This window comes from Tetrahymena thermophila, assembly GCF_000189635.1.
Source record: "Tetrahymena thermophila SB210 genomic scaffold scf_8254579, whole genome shotgun sequence".
In the NCBI taxonomy this organism is placed as follows: Eukaryota; Ciliophora; class Oligohymenophorea; order Hymenostomatida; family Tetrahymenidae; genus Tetrahymena; species Tetrahymena thermophila.
The window spans coordinates 280,495-302,927 of record NW_002476350.1 but is presented as its reverse complement, the minus strand read 5'-3'; the positions used below and the strand labels follow the sequence as shown (position 1 = coordinate 302,927).

The 22,433-nt window shown below is 20.8% G+C and overlaps 4 protein-coding genes across 4 annotated transcripts; 1 reads left to right on the top strand and 3 right to left on the bottom strand. All coding sequences in view use genetic code 6, as the record gives it.

Annotated features, from left to right (window-relative positions):
• Positions 1-3,318: 3,318 nt before the first annotated feature.
• TTHERM_000666939 (transmembrane protein, putative) lies at positions 3,319-7,215 on the bottom strand (the record flags this gene model as incomplete). Its single annotated transcript, XM_012798593.1, has 5 exons — positions 3,319-3,467; positions 3,527-4,166; positions 4,232-4,932; positions 4,986-5,259; positions 5,353-7,215. The coding sequence occupies 5 exons, from the start codon at positions 7,213-7,215 to the stop codon at positions 3,319-3,321; spliced, it is 3,627 nt and encodes a 1,208-aa protein (XP_012654047.1).
• Positions 7,216-7,459: 244 nt separating this feature from the next.
• Positions 7,460-10,162, bottom strand: TTHERM_000666938 (hypothetical protein; the record flags this gene model as incomplete). The annotated part of the gene is made up of 4 exons (XM_012798592.1): positions 7,460-7,574; positions 7,637-9,756; positions 9,821-9,994; positions 10,052-10,162. The coding sequence occupies 4 exons, from the start codon at positions 10,160-10,162 to the stop codon at positions 7,460-7,462; spliced, it is 2,520 nt and encodes an 839-aa protein (XP_012654046.1).
• A 1,603-nt stretch (positions 10,163-11,765) lies between these two features.
• Positions 11,766-13,462, bottom strand: TTHERM_00666900 (zinc finger protein; the record flags this gene model as incomplete). The annotated part of the gene is made up of 3 exons (XM_001020058.3): positions 11,766-11,910; positions 12,177-12,312; positions 12,538-13,462. The coding sequence occupies 3 exons, from the start codon at positions 13,460-13,462 to the stop codon at positions 11,766-11,768; spliced, it is 1,206 nt and encodes a 401-aa protein (XP_001020058.3).
• A 2,420-nt stretch (positions 13,463-15,882) lies between these two features.
• TTHERM_00666890 (transmembrane protein, putative) lies at positions 15,883-21,629 on the top strand (the record flags this gene model as incomplete). Its single annotated transcript, XM_001020057.2, has 15 exons — positions 15,883-15,964; positions 16,036-16,198; positions 16,265-16,352; positions 16,411-16,714; positions 16,787-16,867; positions 17,256-17,366; positions 17,554-17,890; positions 17,966-18,107; positions 18,158-18,812; positions 18,881-19,290; positions 19,347-19,552; positions 19,609-19,841; positions 19,909-20,277; positions 20,350-20,537; positions 20,754-21,629. 15 exons carry the CDS (start codon positions 15,883-15,885, stop codon positions 21,627-21,629), a joined length of 4,245 nt encoding a protein of 1,414 aa, XP_001020057.2.
• Positions 21,630-22,433: the final 804 nt, after the last annotated feature.

The window sequence follows — 22,433 nt, the reverse complement described above, 5'->3', positions numbered from 1 at the left end:
TAATTTGACCATTTTGCTGACCCATAGTTAAAAAATGCTTGCACTTTTGAGGGCTATGCAATTCTGAGCACTGGCTCCTATTTTTTTGCCTAATCTAAGATGATTTGAAGAAGAAAAAATTTTACATAATGAATGAAAAATAATTTTGATGATAGAGTGTTTAATAAATATATGAAAAAAATTTTTTATGAAAAAAAAATATTTTATTTGAAAAAAGTTTAATGAAAATACTTTAAAAAATCCTAAATTTATTTAAGTCTCTAGTCTTAATTTAACTATTTTATTTAAGTTATTTATGGAAAAATTTCTCTATTTTTAGAAATGAAAAAGTTAAATTTTTTTCATAAAAAATTAAATTTTGAAAAAAATTATGTTAATTCTTACTTTTCATCAATTCAAAATTTATTATTTATACAGCCAAATACTATTCAAAAATATTAATATTAAAATTAGATAAATGATAAGTGTTCATTGATTCATTTATTAATCCATCCTTTTGAATTAAATGATAGATTCAAACTTTTATTCAATAAAAGCTTTTTGATAAAATTAGGAAAAAAAGCTAAAAATAGTATTATTTATTCTAAATTCATTATTTTTTGCTTCAAATAAATATTTTGAAGAATATCTTACTTTTAGCTATCTATTCTCTAAATTTTTATTAAAAATTATTTGTGAATTAGATTAGAAAATAACTCATTTTATTTATTTTATATAAAAAATTTTATCATATTATTATATTATAAAAACATATAATATTTTTAGATTAATAAAATTTAAATCTAAATAAATATCTTTCTATAATAAAATTTCTGACTCGAATAATTATTTTGTGCATAGAAAAATTATAATTATTGGAGAATAGTAATATAAAAATATCTATCTATCTGTCTATCTATCTATTTTTAATTTAAGTTTTCTATTTTAATTTGAAATTTATTTTTTCTATAGATTCTATAAATAGTATTTGTTAGGATTTATCAAATATTTGATAAATTATTAATTCTTTTTATTTAATACAAAATTAAAAAATTATCTAAGGAGGATAAAATTTATCTTTTATTTTATTTCATCTGTTCTAAGTTTGTTCTATATTTGAACACTATAAATAGATTAGAGAGACTAATTAATAGATTTATTTCTTCTTATATATCAATTAAACCAAATTAGATTTAATAAGGAAAAAACTCTTAAAGAAAATAAAAAATCAACCAATACACATATGGACAGATAGTTGGCAGAAAAAACTTATTTGCTATTTAACTCTTTCGCCAATATCTTATAAATCTATCTAAGCTTTTTAATTTATTAATAGGGATCAGTTTGGTATTTCTCATTAATTTGGCTATCTATTGGCATAGAAAAGTTTGTAGTGTTAATAAGAATTTTTCGCAATTAAGAAATGGCCAATTTTTATATTTTGGATTTCTTAAACTTAAGTCTTTTTAATTTCTATTTTAATAAGTCCTCATTAGCATAATTAGTACGATAAAAGGCTATAGCTGGTTATTGCTAATTAATAGTATAATTTATGACTCTTTTTTTATACAGAATATACAACGAATAGCAATTTTCAGATTAAGCGGTTTTTATTCTATATTTTGCTTTTATTACAAATATCTTATTACTATCAATACCAACTTCTACTTAATTTACAAATAGCATTTCTTTTAAAATAATACTGGAAAATGTTGCTTTGCATCTGTCTTTTAATCTTTTATTAGGATAATTAACTTTGATTAGTAGTCCATATGGATTTAAAATAGGATTTTGCTCCTTCTTTATTATTTTCACTTTCGCTCTTATGAAGATATGTATAATTTATTAGTATAAATCTATTGATTGCTTAAAAGATACTAAAATCTACAATCACAATTATGAATAAGATGCAGATAAAGATAGAAACAGAGTTTTATCCTATTTTATTTTTATTTTATTAGCAAGTTCAAAACTGATGGAAACATATGTTGATTCTTTTTCAGCTAATAAAATAATTTTTGTTCTTGAAATGATAAAAACTTTGATTATTTTTTTGCTTACTCTTATCTATGGTAACATAACATAATTGCTTAATACCTAATCAACTAATAGAGAATAACAATTCTAAAAGCTAAATACGATTTTATTAATAATCTTTTGTTCAATGTACTTTATAATCTGGATTTTTATTTTTTTTTCTGATTTTTAAAAAGTGAAATCAGTAATTATAAGATCTGAAAAAGATTTATAAAAAATAACTAAGGAAATTTAATCTAACTAAGCTAAAGTTGTTACAATATTTATCCATGATAAAAATACTACATAATGTTAAATTCCTTTTGATAATTAAGATTAAAATATATAAAATGAGTAAATATGCAAAAGATGCTAATTTTACAAAGCTATTTGTCAAACTTAACAAAATATTATATTGCAACAAGAATTACCTGTTGTTTGCAAAAGAATAAATAAGCTTTATGAAGAAGAAGAACATATTCATGAGTAACTTTAGTTTATCCATAAATTAACTCCTTAGTAAATTGTTAAAATAGCTGAATCTAGAATTCAAAGAGGATATTTTATTAACACTTTTACATCAAAGATTTTCGATGAAATAGATTAAGAAAATTAATACCTCTAATATAATTAAATTATTTTTGGACTTAAAAAAATATATTTTAATTAAATTTCAATCTAACTCTAAAATATCATATTTTATAAATAAGTTTCAGAGTACATTCCCTTAAATCCCTCTTCGATAATGTATGATTTAGTAGAAGATTTATCATTTAAAAGTTGAGAAAATCTGCTCTCATATAATTTATCTGAAAATTATTTGAATAATATTTAATTATGTTTTATTAAAAATCTATTATAAATCATTTTTATACATATATTTTTGTAAAGTCATATAAAATTTTTTAATTATATTCTTGAATTTTATTGATACAATATATAATTAAACTGATCAGTTAATTAATTAATTAACTTTTTGTTACAATTTATATAACATTTTATTTCTTATAGAGCAGGTTTATTTAATAGTTTTTTAATTATAGAAAATATTCAAGCTATAATTATAATTATTATTTTTCTATTTTTACTATTAAAAAGCTAGGGCAAAAGATTGAGAAAATTATTTTTTACTTACTGCCTTTAAAATTATTTGAAACTTTAAATTTAATTAATAACCTTAGAATAATACTTAATTAATACAATAAATACAATATATATTTAAAATTATTGAAGCTTTTAAATTTATAATCTGTAATTATTTATTTCAATATATTAAGATTTTATTAAAAATTAAGGGAAATCAAACCAATAAGATTGTTACATTCAACTTTTGTCTAGAGAAAGCTGTATTTAAAATTTATGGTGACTATTATATTGATTATTTTATAAGGAACTTTCAGTTTCACAACTATTACTCTCCCTTGTATTACTATGTAATAAGATTGGCTTTTCAGATATTCTATCTTTTAAGACTATTTTTAAATTTAAAAATTTTTTTTAAAAATTATTTTAATAAATAAATCAATATTACAAATTGAATTTTTTTTTGGATTTCTTGTGTAGTAAGACCATTTATTTTTCATTGTTTTATTAGAGCTATTATTTTATAAAGTGTCAAATTTTTCATCATTTATTTCAAATTAATTTATTTAATGCGTTTAGGGAGAAGATTGTGTAAAAATAGAGTCTTAATGATTTTTTGAATCTAATTTAAGTTTCTGATATTCTAAGGATAATATGTCATTTTTTTTTAATTCTTTCATCAATTATTTTATTTTTTATCTTAATTTTTTAAACTTAAGCAAAGAACTTACCTTTTAATTATTTTATATTTACACATCAAGTAATTAAGGATATTTATTTTTAAGTGAAAAGATGAAATTTTAGAAACCTGTTCGTTACTCTTATTGATTATGAATTTTTAGTCTTAATAATCCTATTATTAATATTGCTACAAAAAGGAAGTTAAAAAGCATAGTCATACCTATCCAAAATATTTAATTTATTAAATCATTTTAATCACCTCCTATCTGTATCATACACAAATTTAATGATATTATACATATTAAAGTAGATATTTGCTATAAACTATTAAAATATTTGTTTAAATAAGGTTGTGATTTAAATAATAAAAAAAATTAGATCACCAAAGAGAGATTCATAACAGAAACCTAATTAATATTTATTAAAGTTATTATTTTAAAACTAATATTAAAATATTATTTATGTATGTTACCTTTAAATAGATTTCTTGCTTGAGTAAAACAGATATTAAAATCAAACTTGTTTTATAAGACAATTTCCAAAATTCCCAGTAATAGTATTGTTTTTTATATCCAGCAAATAAGAAAGAATATTTTATTTATTTAATAATCGATTTTTTTTTGGATTTAGCATCGTGAATTTTATAGAATAGTAATAAAGGTATTAAAATACCCCATATAAAAATAACAGGAATGGTAAATAAAAATATGTACGGCTTATGCTAATGTTTATCATAACATTCAATTCCAAAATCTAGATCTAAATATTTTTTATCTCCTATTGTTATACAATTAATAGATCTAATAGCAAGAGTAATTATCATAGGGTAAAAGTAAAAATAAATAAAAATAGCTGCAGTTTATAAATACCTGATAAAAAAATCTATTTGTAATCGCTTTAAAATAAATGCTTAAACCAAGTAAAAAATAATTATTCCTGCAGGCAAAGTAAAAGACCAGAGAAATTACAATAACCACAAAGGTTGTAAATTTGGGTGTTTAGAAAAAACACAATCAATAGATTTACTAGCCACACTAACTGAATTTCCTGATAGCTAAATAGGTACAGTAAAAAAAGCAGGCATTTTCGTAGTAAATGAGCATACTAACGATAATATTTATAAATGATCAGTGAGAATTTTCGAAATAATTTATGATCTATCAGATTAATTTACTTTTTATTTAATAAATTTTTTTTAAAACTATTAAAATGGAATAATATCTTACATGTTGATCCTAAATAAATAATTTCCAATTTATTTAAAAAATATCCTTTAACCTTAACTTCTAGCTGCATTATAATTCTTCTTAGAATTATAATTATATAAAGAGAAATCATTAAGTATACTAGAAAATTGTAAAGTATTATTTTTAAAATATTTTCTTCGCATTTGTAACAATCTCCATGATTATAAATTTCTGAATATCTATTTCCCCAAATTTCGCCATATGTATCACACTAATAACATAGAGGACCTTTATATCCTTCAATGCAGTAAAACTTTATTTAATAAAAGCATTTTAATTAGAAATTTGATGAAAAAAAAAAAAACAGTTTATTTTAAGTTGAAAATTTTAAAAAGATTAAAAGTACTTTAGAAGAAACAAGTTATGGTTAGCATGATTGAGGGTTAAAACTACAGTAGATAATATTGTCAGTATATTCATCTTCTCTCCAATATTCATTTTTTAATTAGATATTAGAACCTATGCACATGACAGCTGAATCAGGGCATTCTCTACACTCTTGGTCATTTAAACTTAAAGAATATTTACCATCTGGGCAAGATTCACATGCTATTGAGTTACCGTATTTTTTAAATATTTATCCTATTGAACACTACTCTAATTCTATATTCAAAATTAATTCTATTTAACCTGAATTTACCACAATATTTCCATTTGAATCTTTTAATGAAGGAAATGAATTGCTCACTATTTTTAGTACCAACTCAGAAATAGGTTTGTAAAATATCTGAGCATCTAAGTTAAAACCCCCGTTTATAAATTATTTTGTTTAAAGTTATCCAATGCATTGTATTTCTTTATTTTCTTAATTCCACTATACAGAAACACTTATTTATTGCACTAAAGATTAAACATCGCTACTTAGTAATGAAAAATCAGTTGAGTTAACATCTATAAATCTAATTGGATTATTTTCTTCATCAAGCAATTATATTTGTTCAAAATTTATTTAATCTCCACTTTTAAATTATTTGATAAATATTACTTTATTTTCATATAACTTTACACTATTTTTAGGAATTTTTATGTTTTCTAAATTAATAAATACTTTCCTTAAAGTAGAACCAAAATTCTATCCATAAACATGTGCTAGATTGTCTTTAAAAGTATTATTATTTTTATTGCCTTATTATAGATCAATTAAAAAATCTGGCATAACCTCAACATAATATATCCCTCCACCAATCTAAGCTTAATTTGAAGCTATAACCGAGTTTTACATGATCATGTTATTATTTTAGAGATAAATTGAGCCACCTGAAGAATAAACTGATTTATTTTCTATTAGCTAAGATTAATATATTTATAAAACTCCTTGTGTAATAGTATTAATCATATAAATAGCTCCACCATTTTATAACTTACAAGTATTAAGCCAAAAAATTGAATTTTATATTGTTATCTAAGTGTTATCAAGTGCATAAATAGCACCTCCTGGACCATTACTATTTGTATTTTTTGTAAAATAGCTCTCAGAAATAGAAACTAAATCGCAATTTTATATCGTAAGTATAGAAATGTGTTTACTATTTATATTGTTTACATCTTTTATTAGTACACTTTTTAAATCAATACTAGACAATTGATTTAAAAATATTAAGGGATTGTTGTTAAGAATAGTAGAATTCATAAATTTTGCTTTAGAAATAAGAGCATATCCTTCACTATTTTATTGATTCATTGAAAGGAACTAAATTTAATTGTTATTTGAATTGACATTTTCTATTTATGAGTTATTAAAACTTATTATATATATTAAATTAATATCTAATTTGGAAAACAAATATTTCGTATTTCTAATATTTAAGTTAGTAATATTAATTTAACTAGCTTGAATAGTGAAAATAGTTTATGAAACTTAGAGAAGATCAACATTGATTTGAGAAACTTCAAATTTATTAGTTTTAAAAGAAAATATGGTGTCTACAGAATTAAATATCTCAATATCTTTTAAAATAGCAGAATCACTTAGATACTAAACTGTATTAATATCTTATTCTTTTATTTAAATTACAATATTTTTTGTTGATTGGGTGAGTTAGATTTTTTAAATATTTGAAATAATCGTGCTTTATATAAAATAAATTGTAGATTAATCACTTTAAACTATTGAAGTATTCACAATTTTAAGATCATTTATTTACCATAAATCAAAGACTTTGTATAAATATTAGCAATTTGTAACATTAAAATTTGAAATATTTACCATTTGACTGTAACCTATCTAAAAAATATTACTTGAGCTTGAATTAGAAAGATAAACATTGTTAATTAAAACGTTAGTATTGTTATTTAAAATAAATATAAAACTTTCATGTCTTTCAATATTTTCTAAGAATAATTATTCTATGACAACTGATTCACAGTTCGAAATTTAAATTGAGCTAGAATTTACCAATTAAATGGAAACTTATTATAGATAAACCTTTTTAAAATTTTGTAGATTTAGTGATTCATTTAAATTTAAAGAAACATTCAGCATTTAAAAATTTTCCATCATTCCATTTTAATTTAAATTTATTTGAGTTGCTAACGATAGAGACATTTGTTTTAAAAATAAATTAAAAACTTGATTAGAAAATTAAATATCATTTATCCATTTGATTTAATTTTCATATTTAGATTTTAACCTCAAGCTTAATTTGTGTGTTTCATCTCTATTTTAGCCTTGAAAATTAATGTCTATTTATTCAATAGATTATCCATCTTGGTATTCTATTTCTATTATTGAAAGTATTTATTAAGTGGATTAAATAGATTAAGTTATCTCATTAATAACAGTTTTTGAATAAATATTTTCAGATGTTCTATCCTGCTGTTCAATTAAAACAGAACATAATTTATTTGTTGATAAGGGTAATATAATTTAACTTATATTTTAGTAATTAGAAACCAATAAAGATGAATATCTTTCATTGTTAGTATCTATGATTAGCTAAAAACTTTATAAAAAAGTGTTTTTTTATTCGTATTCATAAATATTTGAATATGTGTCATTATATTTCAGTTATATTATGGATAATTTATTTTTTTAAACTATAATAAAATGGTTATTATAATTCATATTTATTAAATTATTTGCTTCATTAATTCCTGTGTTTAGTGAAGGAAATTATTGTTCAAAGCTTATTCCATTATACACAGTAATATCATTTGGGCAAATAGAATATACAAAATTTTAATCGAAAGATATAATTGCTTATTTCAAGCAAGGATTTTGAATCGAAGTTAAAAAATCTAAAGTATATCTAAATATATTTGTAGTTGCCTCGTTACTAACAGTATAAATGAGTTATTTAATAGGATCATTTACAACACTCATTATTTACCAATTATCTATATTTTTTTGGTAAGTGAACTCTATCTTTAGCAAATCTAAAATTAACATTGTATTTTAATTATCTTACTTTTGCAATATAAAAATATCTTTTGTTAAATTTCCTTCTTAAACCCAATCATATGTATTAAATCTTTTATTATCTTCAAAGGGAATTTTCCACCAATTATTTTCCTGTGATTTAATTTACTTTATCTGTAATTTAAAAGCTAATTTTATTTTACCTTCAGTATTAGGTAAAACAATATTCTTTATTTAGTTAGATTTGATGTTGTATATTTATAAAGAGTTATTACTTGGAACAATAATATAATTACTACATATGAATGCTTTTGATATATCACCTTGTTAAAAATTAGTTAATAATATCTCACCTTAACTAAATATTTTGGTATTTAAACTATTTAACTAAAAGTTTGACTTGTACAGTAAAAGTATTTAATTTGAGCTTGAATCAAAAAAGAAGTTATCAGGCGTACTTTGTAATTGAATTCTAGATATAAGCTCTAAAGAGTTGTTTTAGAGGTTTACTTAAATTAGATTTAAATAATTAAATGTAATATATATGAATTAATTTTCTGATATTAATATTGGCTCAGTTAAATATGGATAAATATTTTATTGGGAGATTTCGAATAGCAAGGAGTCAACAAGTTATGCTTTATAAAATAGATTGAGTGAGAGATTTGAAATACTATAATAAATTTAATAGTCTTCATTTAAATAAACACTCTAAGCATTTTAATACTATAATAAGTTTATTTCTGATTAATAAAGTACTTCTGTAAGATCAAAAGCAATAAAAACAGTATTTGTTTAAACTATTAGCACCTAAATAAGCTAATTTACGTAAATAGATAAGATATTTGCTTGGTTATACTATTGTAATGAAAACATCTCTATAAGTTACATTTCTGGAAACTTCAAAGCAGAAATAAATTAGTAAGAATATAAGAAAATGATATTTTTATTTTAATCCATCTAAATACCTTAAGTATCTTTAACAATTGTATTGAATGTTGTTATATTTCTTGTTACATAGTTACATAAGTATATAACAGGAGTAGTATCAACTAATATTATACTTGTTTGATCCTCAAAATAATATGTTGCTCCTTACAAAAATGAGTTTGCTGTGTAGTAGGTAAAAAAATTTTAATCACCTGGAAAAGTCATAATATTTATTTTTTTTATAACTCCAGTTACTCCTATCAAAGCGCTATACTATAAATCATAATAGATATTTGTATTATTTTATCTATAATCAAAATATTCTACGTTTATTGCTAAATAGTCATTTCTTTAAAAATAATTATTTTCTATATCAAATAGGCATATTATTAACTATTCTTTTACATTAACAATTGGTATATTTTATGCATAGTTTTAGTTTTGGTTTAATCGCTAATTAAACTATGATTTAATAAAAAAATAAATTATGATACATAATTTTAATGAAAGATAAATTTTAAATTACTTATAAAAATTGCTCTTGATCTTATGCAGTAAGTAAATTGATAATTTAAACAATAGGAGAATAAATTATTAATATATTTTCACTACATTTCAAAGCAAATTTAAGTTATAAAACAATCTAACCACTCATTTATTAAAAGTTTGTTTTTACTTTTGATGAGGCTTTTTCTTAAATCTATTTTATTTAATTTAATTAAAATTTAAAATAATAAATTCTTAAAATTAAAATTACTTTAATTATGTATAGATTTTGTTACTAAGTTTTGGCAACAATAATCTATTGTTAAAAACAATATTCGTATTCTATGACATTTGAGTCTAATAAACCAATTTATTCATTCATAATATTATTATTTTGATTTTAAAGATAAAAAGTAGAACCACTCACGTAAATAAAACTATAATTATTCCAATCAACTAACTTAATCGTTAAATCGAATTTAACATTAAACACTACTTAGCTGATCAATTTGATGTTTTTTATAAAATCATAAATTTAAACACATTAGCAACTGCTGTCATATAATGCTATTAAATTTTACCCTTATTCAAAATAAAGATCTTATAGAATTTAACTTGAAGTAAAATTTAATACTTTAAAAGGCATATTTAACAAGTTTTTATACCAATAAACTCCATTTACAGACTCGAATATGTGTAATTATGATTCATCTATTTTAATTTAACCAATGAAATTGTTATTATCCTCTTATTATGTGTTTAAAATAATCATATTTTCAGTGTCAATTATTTTTCCTGATTATTTTACATAAAAAGTGCTATTTAAATTGTAAAAATTTATTTATTCCTGTAATTCCAAAACTTTTGATATCTCAGCTTCTAAAACTTAGAATTTTTTTAACTCCATATCGAATTTATAAAAATAGGTTGAATCATAATAAAACACATATCTCTCACTTTAAAAAATATTTAATTATTTTGAGTATTAACTAGAAGGATATTAAATTCCTAGATTTAGTAGTGTTTGAATTTTCAAATCTTATGAACATATTAATATAATTCCGCTATAAAATAAAAAAATTTCCTTTGTATTTTGATAAATAAAGGTAGGGTTACTTATAGGAAAAAGTTAAAGTTAAGTAGCTTCCATTATAAAATTTTAAGCTTTCAAAGAAAAAGGCTAGCAAATAGGCAATTACTATATATTACAAAAGTAGATAACATCGTTATCAAATATAACAGGATATATTTAATCGCTACCAAGAGTCCAAAAACTAGTCATTTAATTTTGATGAAAATTAAATATTTATGTAGATGAGAATGTAGTTAAATCTAATTAATATAAAATTAGTTCTTAATAATTATTGATAGACTAATAAACAAGGTAGTCTTCATTGATTATTATATAACTTAAGAGAGAGAGAAATTGAGTTTAATCATTTCCAATAAGCTCTTATGAATTACTAAGATTAAAGAGTTATGGTATATTTTATATAAATAAAAGATTTTTATTTTAAAGATAAACAAAAATTGTCTATTAATAATTATAATTATAATTATATGAAATTATCTATTTCTCTTTTTCAATATCGATTATATAGCCATAAACCATTTAATTTGTAGATTATTCAAGTAAAATATATTAACTACCTATTTAACCAATAAACTAGAAAGTTTATTCAGTAGAACCATCATTTTAGTTAAAAGTAATACTTCTAGTATTAATTGCAGGAGTTTTTTAAAAGTTATATATAGATTCTTATATTTTTAAATATCCTATAGTATAATTTATAAATGACTGATGACTACCATAGATAATGAACTTATTATCATCAATTTTATCAAAATGAGTAAGAGCGAATTAATTTTAACTTATAAGATTATTTTAATCATAATAAACTGCACCAAATTAATAAGGATTTAAGTATTAAATCTTAAATGTATAATCAGTCAGATTATATCTTAATCTAATTTACTATTAATAATCATTGTACTGAGAAAGAATTTGAGTAACGAAGACATCCATTACTTTTTAATCCATATGAATTATCATATTTGTTATTGTTGATATGTTAGTTATAAATGATTAATCTAATGGTTTGAAATAATTTACATAATTTTAAGCTTAACCTTAATTATAAGAAATTAAATAACTTGTTAGATTCACTATTTAGAGATTGTCAGTAAATATAAAAGCTATAGTTGAGTTTGATACTGTATCTTCAAAAATTTGAAATGAATTTATTTATGAATTAGTTAAATTCATCATTGAAATTATTTAATCAGACTATTCATTTAGAATGAACATTTCTAAATTTAAACTTTCAATATTTTGAACAAAAATACAATTAAGAATGCTCGAATAATGAATTTGCAAGTTTTATAAATTTTAATACCCATCAAATTGTTATATAACTTAAACTAAAGATATTAAATCTTATTTAATATCGATTTTTATAATTTCTAATGAGTAAGATACTAAAGCAGGAGAAACGGAAGTCAAAATAAAGAAATCATTGTATTATGTTATATCTAAAAAATAATAATAATCTAAATTCAATTAATTAACAGTTTGAAAAATTATCTATCTTTATTCATTCAAAACTCCTTTCTTTTTTTAAAAAATTGATTAAATAAATAAATAAATAATTTAAAAAAATAAGAAATTTACATAAATTGATTAATCATCTTTTTACATAATATAAGTTGTTGTATTATTGCTTTGAATTTAACAAAATAAAAAAATTGTTTAAAAACCTATCTGATATTAGTTTAAACTTTTGTTAATAGCATCATACCATAAAAGGTTATCTGAGTAATATGATAGCATAAAAACAATTTGATTTTTTTAGTCTACATACTTAACAAAGTAATCAAATGTTGTAATACTCTCAAATACAACTTCAAATGTTTAAAAATTCATCACCAACAATTTACTGCCAGAAACGCATCCTCCTTAATTTCCAATAATAAAACTTTCATTATTTGTTTCTATTCCTCCGAAAGTATATATTTAATCATAATTTGTTATATTTTAAAGGATTTATATGTTAATCACCTTCCAGTTATTATCTACTAGAGCAAAAGTACAAGCATTTCCTTCTACTAAATATTAATCCTCATTAATTGGCTATATTTATTTAACCCTTTAAGTGAAAGAAAACCTTTAGCTTTCTTCAATTTAAATACATTTTACAGTCTCTTCGCAAATTTGTGCTTCCATGTTCTAATAAAAGCTTTATGGACATTCTTAATTGCATTATTTTAGGTTTGATGGTCCCTAAATAAAATCTGTTTAAAATGGGCAAACATTATTCATTAAAATACATTGATTATTTGCTCTATCAAGGTTAAATTATTAGTCGCATTAATTACATATTTAGCTTGTATCACATTTAGCACATCCGTAGACTTAACACTTCATACATTCTAAATTTTCATTTAAAAATTCATCTTTTGAACATTTTTGTACACAAGTAGAACTATCATCAGAGCTCTTAAAAAGATTATCCTCACAAGTAACACATGCAGATTCACTCGTATTAAAGCAAGTGTTACATGAATTTGAACACTAATGACAAGATTAATCTATTAAAGAATAAATTTAATTTGGCTTACAATGAGAACAAAAACATATTTTGATTGCGCACAAGAAAATTATGCTAATTATCTAGTAATTCATTCTTTTATGTTTTACTAATGTTTTAATTTTTTTTTTTCTAAACAATTATTTCAATAAAAAAGTAATAACATTCAATTTTAAAATGTGTAATCTCTTTAAATAGCCTTATCTAAACAATATATATATATATATATATCAAATTATACAATATTAATAATTTAAATAATATTAATACTAAATCATTCCTTTGAATAATGAATGTCTTTTATTTTAATAATAGTAGATGTTTTTTTTAAAGAGGTGAAATATAAAGTCTTTGCTTATCAATATTATATTTAGTAAAGGGAATGTTTTTTTAGATAATTAAAAATTTTTATTTACAAAAACATATTATTTATTGCGCACAAGAAAATCATGCTAATTATCTAGTAATTCATTCTTTTTAAATTTTACTGATGTTTTAAATTTTTTTCTAAACTATTATTTCAATAAATAAGTAATTCAAAATTAACAATGTGCTAATCTATATATAGCCTTACCTAAACAATATATATAAATATCAAATTATACAATATTAATAATTTAAAAATACTAATACAAAATCAATCTTTTGAATAATGAATTTCTTTTTTCAATTTTACAAAGTGCTAATCTCTACAAATAGCCTTGTCTAAACAATAGATATATATATAATTTTAATAATTTAAATAATATTAATACAAAATCTATCCTTAGAATAATGAATGTCTTTTTTCAATTTTACAAAGTGCTAACCTCAAAAAATAACGTTATCTAAAGCAAAAAATTCATCAAATTATAATTTATTAATAATTTAAATAATATTAAAACAAAATTAATCCTTTGAATAATGAATGTCTTTTATTATATTTATTGTAGATGTTATTTTTTTTTAAAGAGGGGAAATATAAAGTCTTTGCTTATCAATATTATATTTAGTAGAGGGAATGTTTTTCTTAAATAATTAAAAACTATTTATTTACAAAAACATATTTTTTTTGCTCACAAGAAAATCTTGCTAATTATCTAGTAATTCATTATTTTAAATTCTATTGGTGTTTTAAATTTTTTTCTAAAGAATTATTTTAATAAATAAGTAATTCAATTTTACAAAGTACTAATCTCAATAGCCTATAAACAATATATATATTAAACTATACAATGTTAATATTTTTAATAATATTAACACAAAATTAATCCTTTTAATAATGAATGTCTTTTTTTTATTTATAGGGGAAATATAAAGTCTTTGTTTATCAATATTATATTTAGTAGAGGGAATGTTTTTCTTATATAATTTAAAACTATTTATTTATTTAAAATATTTATAGTTAAAAAGATGATTTATATTATTCACTTAAATCCTAAACATTTTTTACAAGCCCAGTCAATTTATGTTTAAATAATAAAATATGAAAAAATAAAAATAAAAAATGGATTAAAATTATTCTTGTATTATTCTATTAATAGAAATAAAAAAAGGGAATCCTTATTAAATAAATGCCACTTTTTTATTTTTAAAGTGTGATTTTTGGTTATTAATATAAAGTAACTTTAATTCATAGTATTCATTGGATATTCATAAATATTTTAGAGAATAGTTAACAAAATTTTTATTAGGCAAAAACATATTTTATTTATTTGGTCAAATCCATCCAATATTAATTTTCGCCTATATCCAACTATCAAATACAAAATTATTATAATTGCAAATTATTTTAATAAAATAATTAATTTTTCTTAACAATCCTTTTAAATGATCAATTTATTTTACATTATTTATTATAATTTTAAATGTGCTAAGAATATTAAAAAATAAAATAAATAATTAATATTAAAAATAACATTTATACAAATAAAATTTGAAGTAAATTTTAATTAAATTAGACAAAAAAGGTATTTATTATTTGATAAAATATTTTAAATTGATTAATTTTAAATTTAAGAAAATTGATAGAAATCATTAATTATTTTAATTCGTGCAAATGATAAATAGAAAGTATTTTTAAAAATAGAATATTTCTTAAAAAGTTACTTTAAAAATTGAAATGTGAAGTAAAAACAATAAAACAAATTCATAAGAATAAATTAACAAAATATTTTAAAAGATAGTTTATTAGTAAATTAAAATAGTTAAATTTTTGCTCAAAGGTTATTTAGATGTTATAATTAATTACAATTTGAAATTAGTTTGATTAAAAAAAAATCAAATTTTAAAAATGATATAATTTTATATTGAATTAACCTTCATTGTTAATTAATTAATACTTGCTTATTAAATCATATTTTATTAAAATAAATTACATGCGAATATCGTTGAATTAATACTTAGATTTTTTTTTATAGTTAAAGTAAATTTATTACACTTTTATATAGACTAACCTAATAGAAAATTTAATTGATATCTTCAGTGAATTTTGGTTGTTCAGATTGTTAAATTTTATTCATTTTAAAAAGCAATTATGAATTAAAATACATCTGAAGTATTTGTATATCTAAAAAAAAGAAAGGGCGATGAGTCATATAGCTCCAATGATCTAATGAGTAAAATTATTTGCAAAAATTTCAAATAGTTTAGTTATGATAGTAATTAAGCGATACTAATTAATTAATAGATATTTCTGCTAATTTAGAACCAAATATATAAAATAATTTCGTTTAACCATGCAGTGATGGAACTATATAAATTTTAGATCATAGTTACTAAAACTCTATAGAGGTTTAACTTTAACAGAGTATTTATCCTAATGAAAATAATATAAAACATGATTGCATTATGTATGATTTAAGATTTGGAGAATAGTTTTTTTATAAATCAATTTATAATATTTGATTTATTTTAAGTGAGAGTGATGAATAAGACCGCTAGAGAGTAAATACTATCATATTAAGTGTACCTATTCCAAAAACAGCAGCTTTTGAGTAAGTAGAAGTAAAATTAATAGACTAAGTATTGGGAAATAAAATCTAAATAAATATTAAATGAATAGGTAGACTTAGCTGAATAAGATAAGAATTAGAAAGTTAATATTGATGAATGTTTTTTGAAGCTTAAAAAAATGCACATTTAATATAAAACTGAAGAAGACTAAAAACTTGACTATAACTTCTGTAAATCTAATTGCAACACAAAAGTTGGATGTAGTGGATGCTTTTACTCTTCATAAGAGAAATCGAGTTTAAACAATCTTGGAATAGCTATCAATATTTATTTTAGACAACTGAAAGGATTAGTATGGCTTACTCTGTTATTTATGCTCATATCTATTCCAACAATTGTTTTTTATTCTATGGGTATGTATTTGTTTTGTTAAAAATAAAAATGAAATATTATTGTTAATATTAATTTAATTAAAAAAATATAAGCTGCTTCGAAAGGAGATATGTCAACCATCAATAACTATAGCAGTTTTCTGGCTTACACATTTGCAGGAGCTTGGGGATATGGTAAATTTTGACTCATGCATATTTTAAAACTGTATTCTTCTAAATATTTGCCTCTAAATAATAATAAAAAATTATCAACTAAATCCCTTTTTAGGAATTATAAATTTAGTTTTTTCTTTACAAATAGAGATATATTGATGCTAAAAAAATGTTAATAAGAAAGTTTTTGTTACTATTAAATATTAAATTATATATCATATATGCTAATAATAAGATAATAGTGCTGAAAAAAATTTGACATAAATTGCTTTTCTTCAAATAGCCATATCGTTATATTTTTTTTAAAGTTAATAAAAGGGGAAATATTGAGTAAATATGGTAAAAAAAATAGAACTGAAAAATATAATTTATTATTTTGCTTATATTTCAAATATTTGATTATTAATAGATGTATGGGAGTGTAAAATGGGTACTTTTGAGAGCTTAAATAAGTTTGACAGTGGAAAATTACAATGTGATACAGGAGTATTTGATACAACCTTTATGAGATTTGGAATTAGTTAAAATATTTCACACTTAATATTTTTCTAATTAAAAAATATTAATATTAAAAAACTATGAATTTTAAAATAATTAATTAATGATGTTTTTCATTATTAAAAAATTAATTTAGATTTTTGAAAAATTAACTTAATTTTAATTTTAAAGAACTTTACTTATATGATTTTATATGAAAATAAATACAGTTGATTAAAGTAACTCTGAAAATTTTTTAGGATGTGAATTTGCTTAAGTTGAGAATATTGATGAGAATTGCCTTTCGAGCCCTGAAAAATATTTTACTGAATTATGTAATAATAAAACTCAGTGTTAGATAGATTTTAGTGAAATGATACAGAAAAGCTTTAAATAGGATGCTAAGTGTAAACAGTTTTTTCTTCAAAATTAGATATATTTATCATTTCCGTGTGCAAATTCTAGTGTAGATTTTGGTTCTTTTAAGATTTAAAAATCAGACCTTTCAATATATTGTGTTATTGCTGATAATATAATATTTTTTATATTCTTGATTGCTGTTTTTTCGTAATTTGCATTTGATTTTTAATATCATTTCTATATTTATAAAATTATATTAGGTTTTTAACATTTAAAATATAGACTGACATACAGTGATTAGCTCACAATAAATTAAATAACGATGAATAATTGTATGCCCGAGCATTTTAGCATTTTAATCAGGAATCTCCCTGACATAGAACAAAAATTTCTTGCCTCAAAATTATGGGAACATCTATAAAATGTAATTTTAAAAAATAGAATAACTAAATATTGAATTAATCAAAATAAAAGTATTTAGATTAGTATTGCTAAACAAATAATAAATAGCCCATAAAGATTATTGATATTAAGCTTGGTTACAGATACAGATAAATTAAATGCTAAGTTTAGTAAGGAAAAATATAAGGAAAATTAGAAAGATTAATTCAGTTCTTTCTATAGGAATATGGTAAATAAAATTAAAAACTTAAAGACCTGATTAATGTTACAATAAATCATTTGAGAGCAATCTATGAGCTCATTTAAGATATTGACATGAAAGAAAAAGCTAATTTAGATTTACAAAAAATAATAAACTTAAAACAGGAACTTTTTTCCTTGAGAACAAAAGATTTTGAGTTTAATTAAAAAAAAAATAAAATTGATTACGCTTGGGTGACATTTGAAACTATGGAGCAAAAATAATAAGCATGGAATATTTTATAGACATCTAAAATAAAATATATCTATTATACGATAATTTATAAGTTTCAAGAGAGATTCCAAAAAGAAAAAAAAAGTGATAATGATTAAATAAAATAGCTTCACTTTATGAGAAAAGTGTTAGTCCTTGAAACACCTTATTCTCCAGATAGCATAATTTGGCAAAATCTTTATTATTCTAAAATTAATATTTTCTTTAGAATGCTGTTTTTAATAATAGCATCAATAGCTATAGTTGTTATTTGTAATTAATTTATAGTTTATTGAATATTCGGTAAAACATACATTTATTTTATAATATTATAAAAATAGCCTTCATAGGTATTGCAATATTAAGATCATTAGATAGATTGCTCACTGATGATTATCCTTAAGCAAACTGCTATTCTTCCTTTTTTTCTAACCTTACTCTTAAATATATTCAAAATTTACCTGATACCATACCTGATTATCAAAAAAAGGCTTATATTCAGTGTTTTTGCTGGAAAAGCAATTACCAATTCAATCAAGACACAAATTTAAAGTCTGTTTGCAGAGATTGGTTTATAAATTACATTGAGAAGCTATCAATACCTGTTGGTATTGTTTTCGTTGTTTTTTTTGTGAATTGGATATTTAAAAAAATATATACTTCATTTACGAATTTGGAGAAATAAGTCTATTAAAATAAAAGGAAAAATTCTATTATCCTAAAACTATTTACTATTTCATTCATCAATTCAGTAAATCTTTTAACTGATAACTTATATCTATATAATAAATTTGTTTAAATAATTAGGTTTTAGTGGTTTATTTTATTAATAGATCATAATAAAATGTAGATTAAGACTAGTCATAGTTTATGGTACAGGTATTTGCTAATGGATAATACTATGATTTAAATTCAGAGTGGTACAGAAATGTTGGAGTTATTTATGCAATCACAATAATTACTAAATGCTTTTTTGTTCCTTTAGAAAAACTGTTCTATTATGCATATAAAAAGTAAGTATTAATTTTATTATCAAATAAAGTAAAAGAAAGTTAAAATTTAATAAAAGGTTTGAAATATGGAGAGATTAAGGCTATACAGCCAATATAAGAGCTACAAAATGCAAGAGTAATTAGGAATTTATAAAATTAAGGAGAGGTCCAAAATTCAATTTAGAAATCAGATATGCATAAAGTTTAGAAGTTTTATACTTAATGATGGTTTTTGGATCAGGCATACCTCTTATGTATTTTATAACTTTTTTGTATTTTTTATTTACACTAATGGCTGACAGATACTTGAGTAAGCAATCAAATTTATATTTATCCTGCTTCTTATTTTTTAAATGATTTTTCATTTATTTAAATAGTATTCAGTGTATGCAGAATCCCCAAACCTTCAGACGAATAAATGTCTTAGCTTTTTCAAAAAATTCTTTATTTCAGCTTCTTTCTTCATTGGGTTGTAAGCTCCTTTACTTTTGGTAGTCCTTTGCTTTTTTATGACATTTAAGATAAAAAAAGTTTAGACAAATCTACATCTGAGTAAGAGCCTTTTATTTATAATATTGTAGACAATAGATATCTTATACCCTAATACTTTGGCATAGTTATCATCATATTAACCTATATACTTAGCTTTTGTATTAATCCTTTTACAATTATCACTGCTTTTACTAGAAAAAAAACTCCTGCTTCTGAGAAAAACAGTAGAATCAAAAATAATTCTTTTTATGAATGTATAAAATTTATTTAGAAAAACTAAATTGATAAATTTAACAATAATATTTAAAAAATAAATAAATAAACAGTTTTATCTAAGGAATAAATCATAACAGAATTAGATATTGCTGATTACACTATTTATGTTAACTCTAAAGACACTTATTTAGTTTAGAAAATGATTTAAAGATTAGAATAGTTAGAATTACAATTAGCATAAAGAGATAACTAAGAGCCAAAGATGACATTTCTAGGATCTTATTCCTACGATTACAAAGTAATCAAAAGCTTACTTTTCACTTAATAATTTATCTTGAAAATTTAAATACTATAAATTCTCTCTTTTAAAATCCCCTTTTATAAAGTTAAATTTTAGATTAAGAGGTTTTTAATTTTAATATTAAAAAAATAAACAAATAAACTAACAAACTAACAAACTTTGATACATACAGTATATTATTATTATTATTATTTAAACTTTTAAAATAAATAGTTGAGTAAAAAATTCAAAGATAAATTAAGATGGTATCAAGATTTAAAAATATGGCGTTTAGAATAATCAAAAGCTTTGAATAAGTAATCGAATGCTTAAACAAATCAAAGAGAGAATTCAAGCGATTAAAAATTAGGTTCTCATATACTTTCTAACTAGATTTTAGCTTTGAAATAAAAATAAATTTTATTTGAATCTTCAAAAATTGTAGAGAAGTAATAAAAATATTTCTAAGAAATAAAAGATTATAATAAAAATTTAAAATCACAGCATTCAATACTAAAATAAAATATAAAAGATCAAAAAAAGCAATCCCCACCCACATCAATATATGCAGATAAAAATAATACAAAAGACATAATTTTCTTTTTAAATAACAGATCAGTAGCTAAAAATGCTGGTCAAAGTAACTAAATTTTCGAAAATATAAATTCAAACAAAAACATAAATTTAAATTCTAATCAAAATATAAATATAAATTCTAACTAAAATATTAATCTAAATAGAGACTCAAATGAGTTATACTTTTTTTAACCTAAATACATAAAATCAATCTACAATCATAATGAAAAATAAAATTAATCAGTTGTTTAAAGCGAATAGGAATTAAATTCTAAGAGCAAGCCCTCAATATTTGATTTAGCTATTTTAGGAAAAAAGTAGCAATCTATTTATAATATTAAATAAAACCAGTTAAACATAACTCCTAATTAAGATGGCATACAAGAAGATAATTCAAATTTAGAAATAAATGACGATTTAGAACATAAAAGAAAAGAAAATAATATGTAATTTAGTTAATAAGAAAATGATTCTACTTCTGTTGATGAAATCACTCTCCATCAGAAACCTTATTCTTTCCTAATAAAATTATGAGTTTAAAAGATAATAAGTGATTTATAGTAAGTGTGTTAGATAAATTTAGTAAAATATCGAATTATATACTTAGAAGCCCCACTATGATCGAATTGATCATAATCCTATATCTGAAAATTCACCATAAAACTTTTAAAAATGTAAATAACTTAAAATTGCTTGAATAAAGAAAAATGTAAATTTGAATAAAACAAAATTAATTAATATTATTATATTCCTTATTTTAATTAAAATATATTTGTTTATTTTAAAAAATATTCAATGTTTGTAAATAGTAATTTATTTTAAACTAATTATCAGATGGAAACAATAATTTACTTCTATTTCAATTTAATTAATTAATTAATTATTATTTTTTTATTTTTGAGATAAAATTATAATCCTTCTGTCATATTTAAATAGAATCACCATTATATATACCTTATCTACCATTGAATTAGGGTGATATTAACATAAAAATTATTTTTTAAAAAGGATAATATTAAAGAAATAAATTATTTTTTATCCTTATTATTTAATATATCTGTTAATGTTTCTTTGATAAATATAAATAATTAATCTAAAAAGAAGAACCAATAAAATATAATTTACTTTAACCTCATAAAATTAGGAAGATTTCTAAAAATCAGATGAAAAATAATTTAATAAGCTAAATGAAGAATAGTTAGAAGAATTATCATTTTACTAGCATTATTCTCATATCTTGTCTAACAAAATAAATAAGAAGATTACCTTAAGAAAGAACATTTTATTTTTTATATAGAAAGAGTCATATATTCTATTAGTAATTACTGATTATCAATA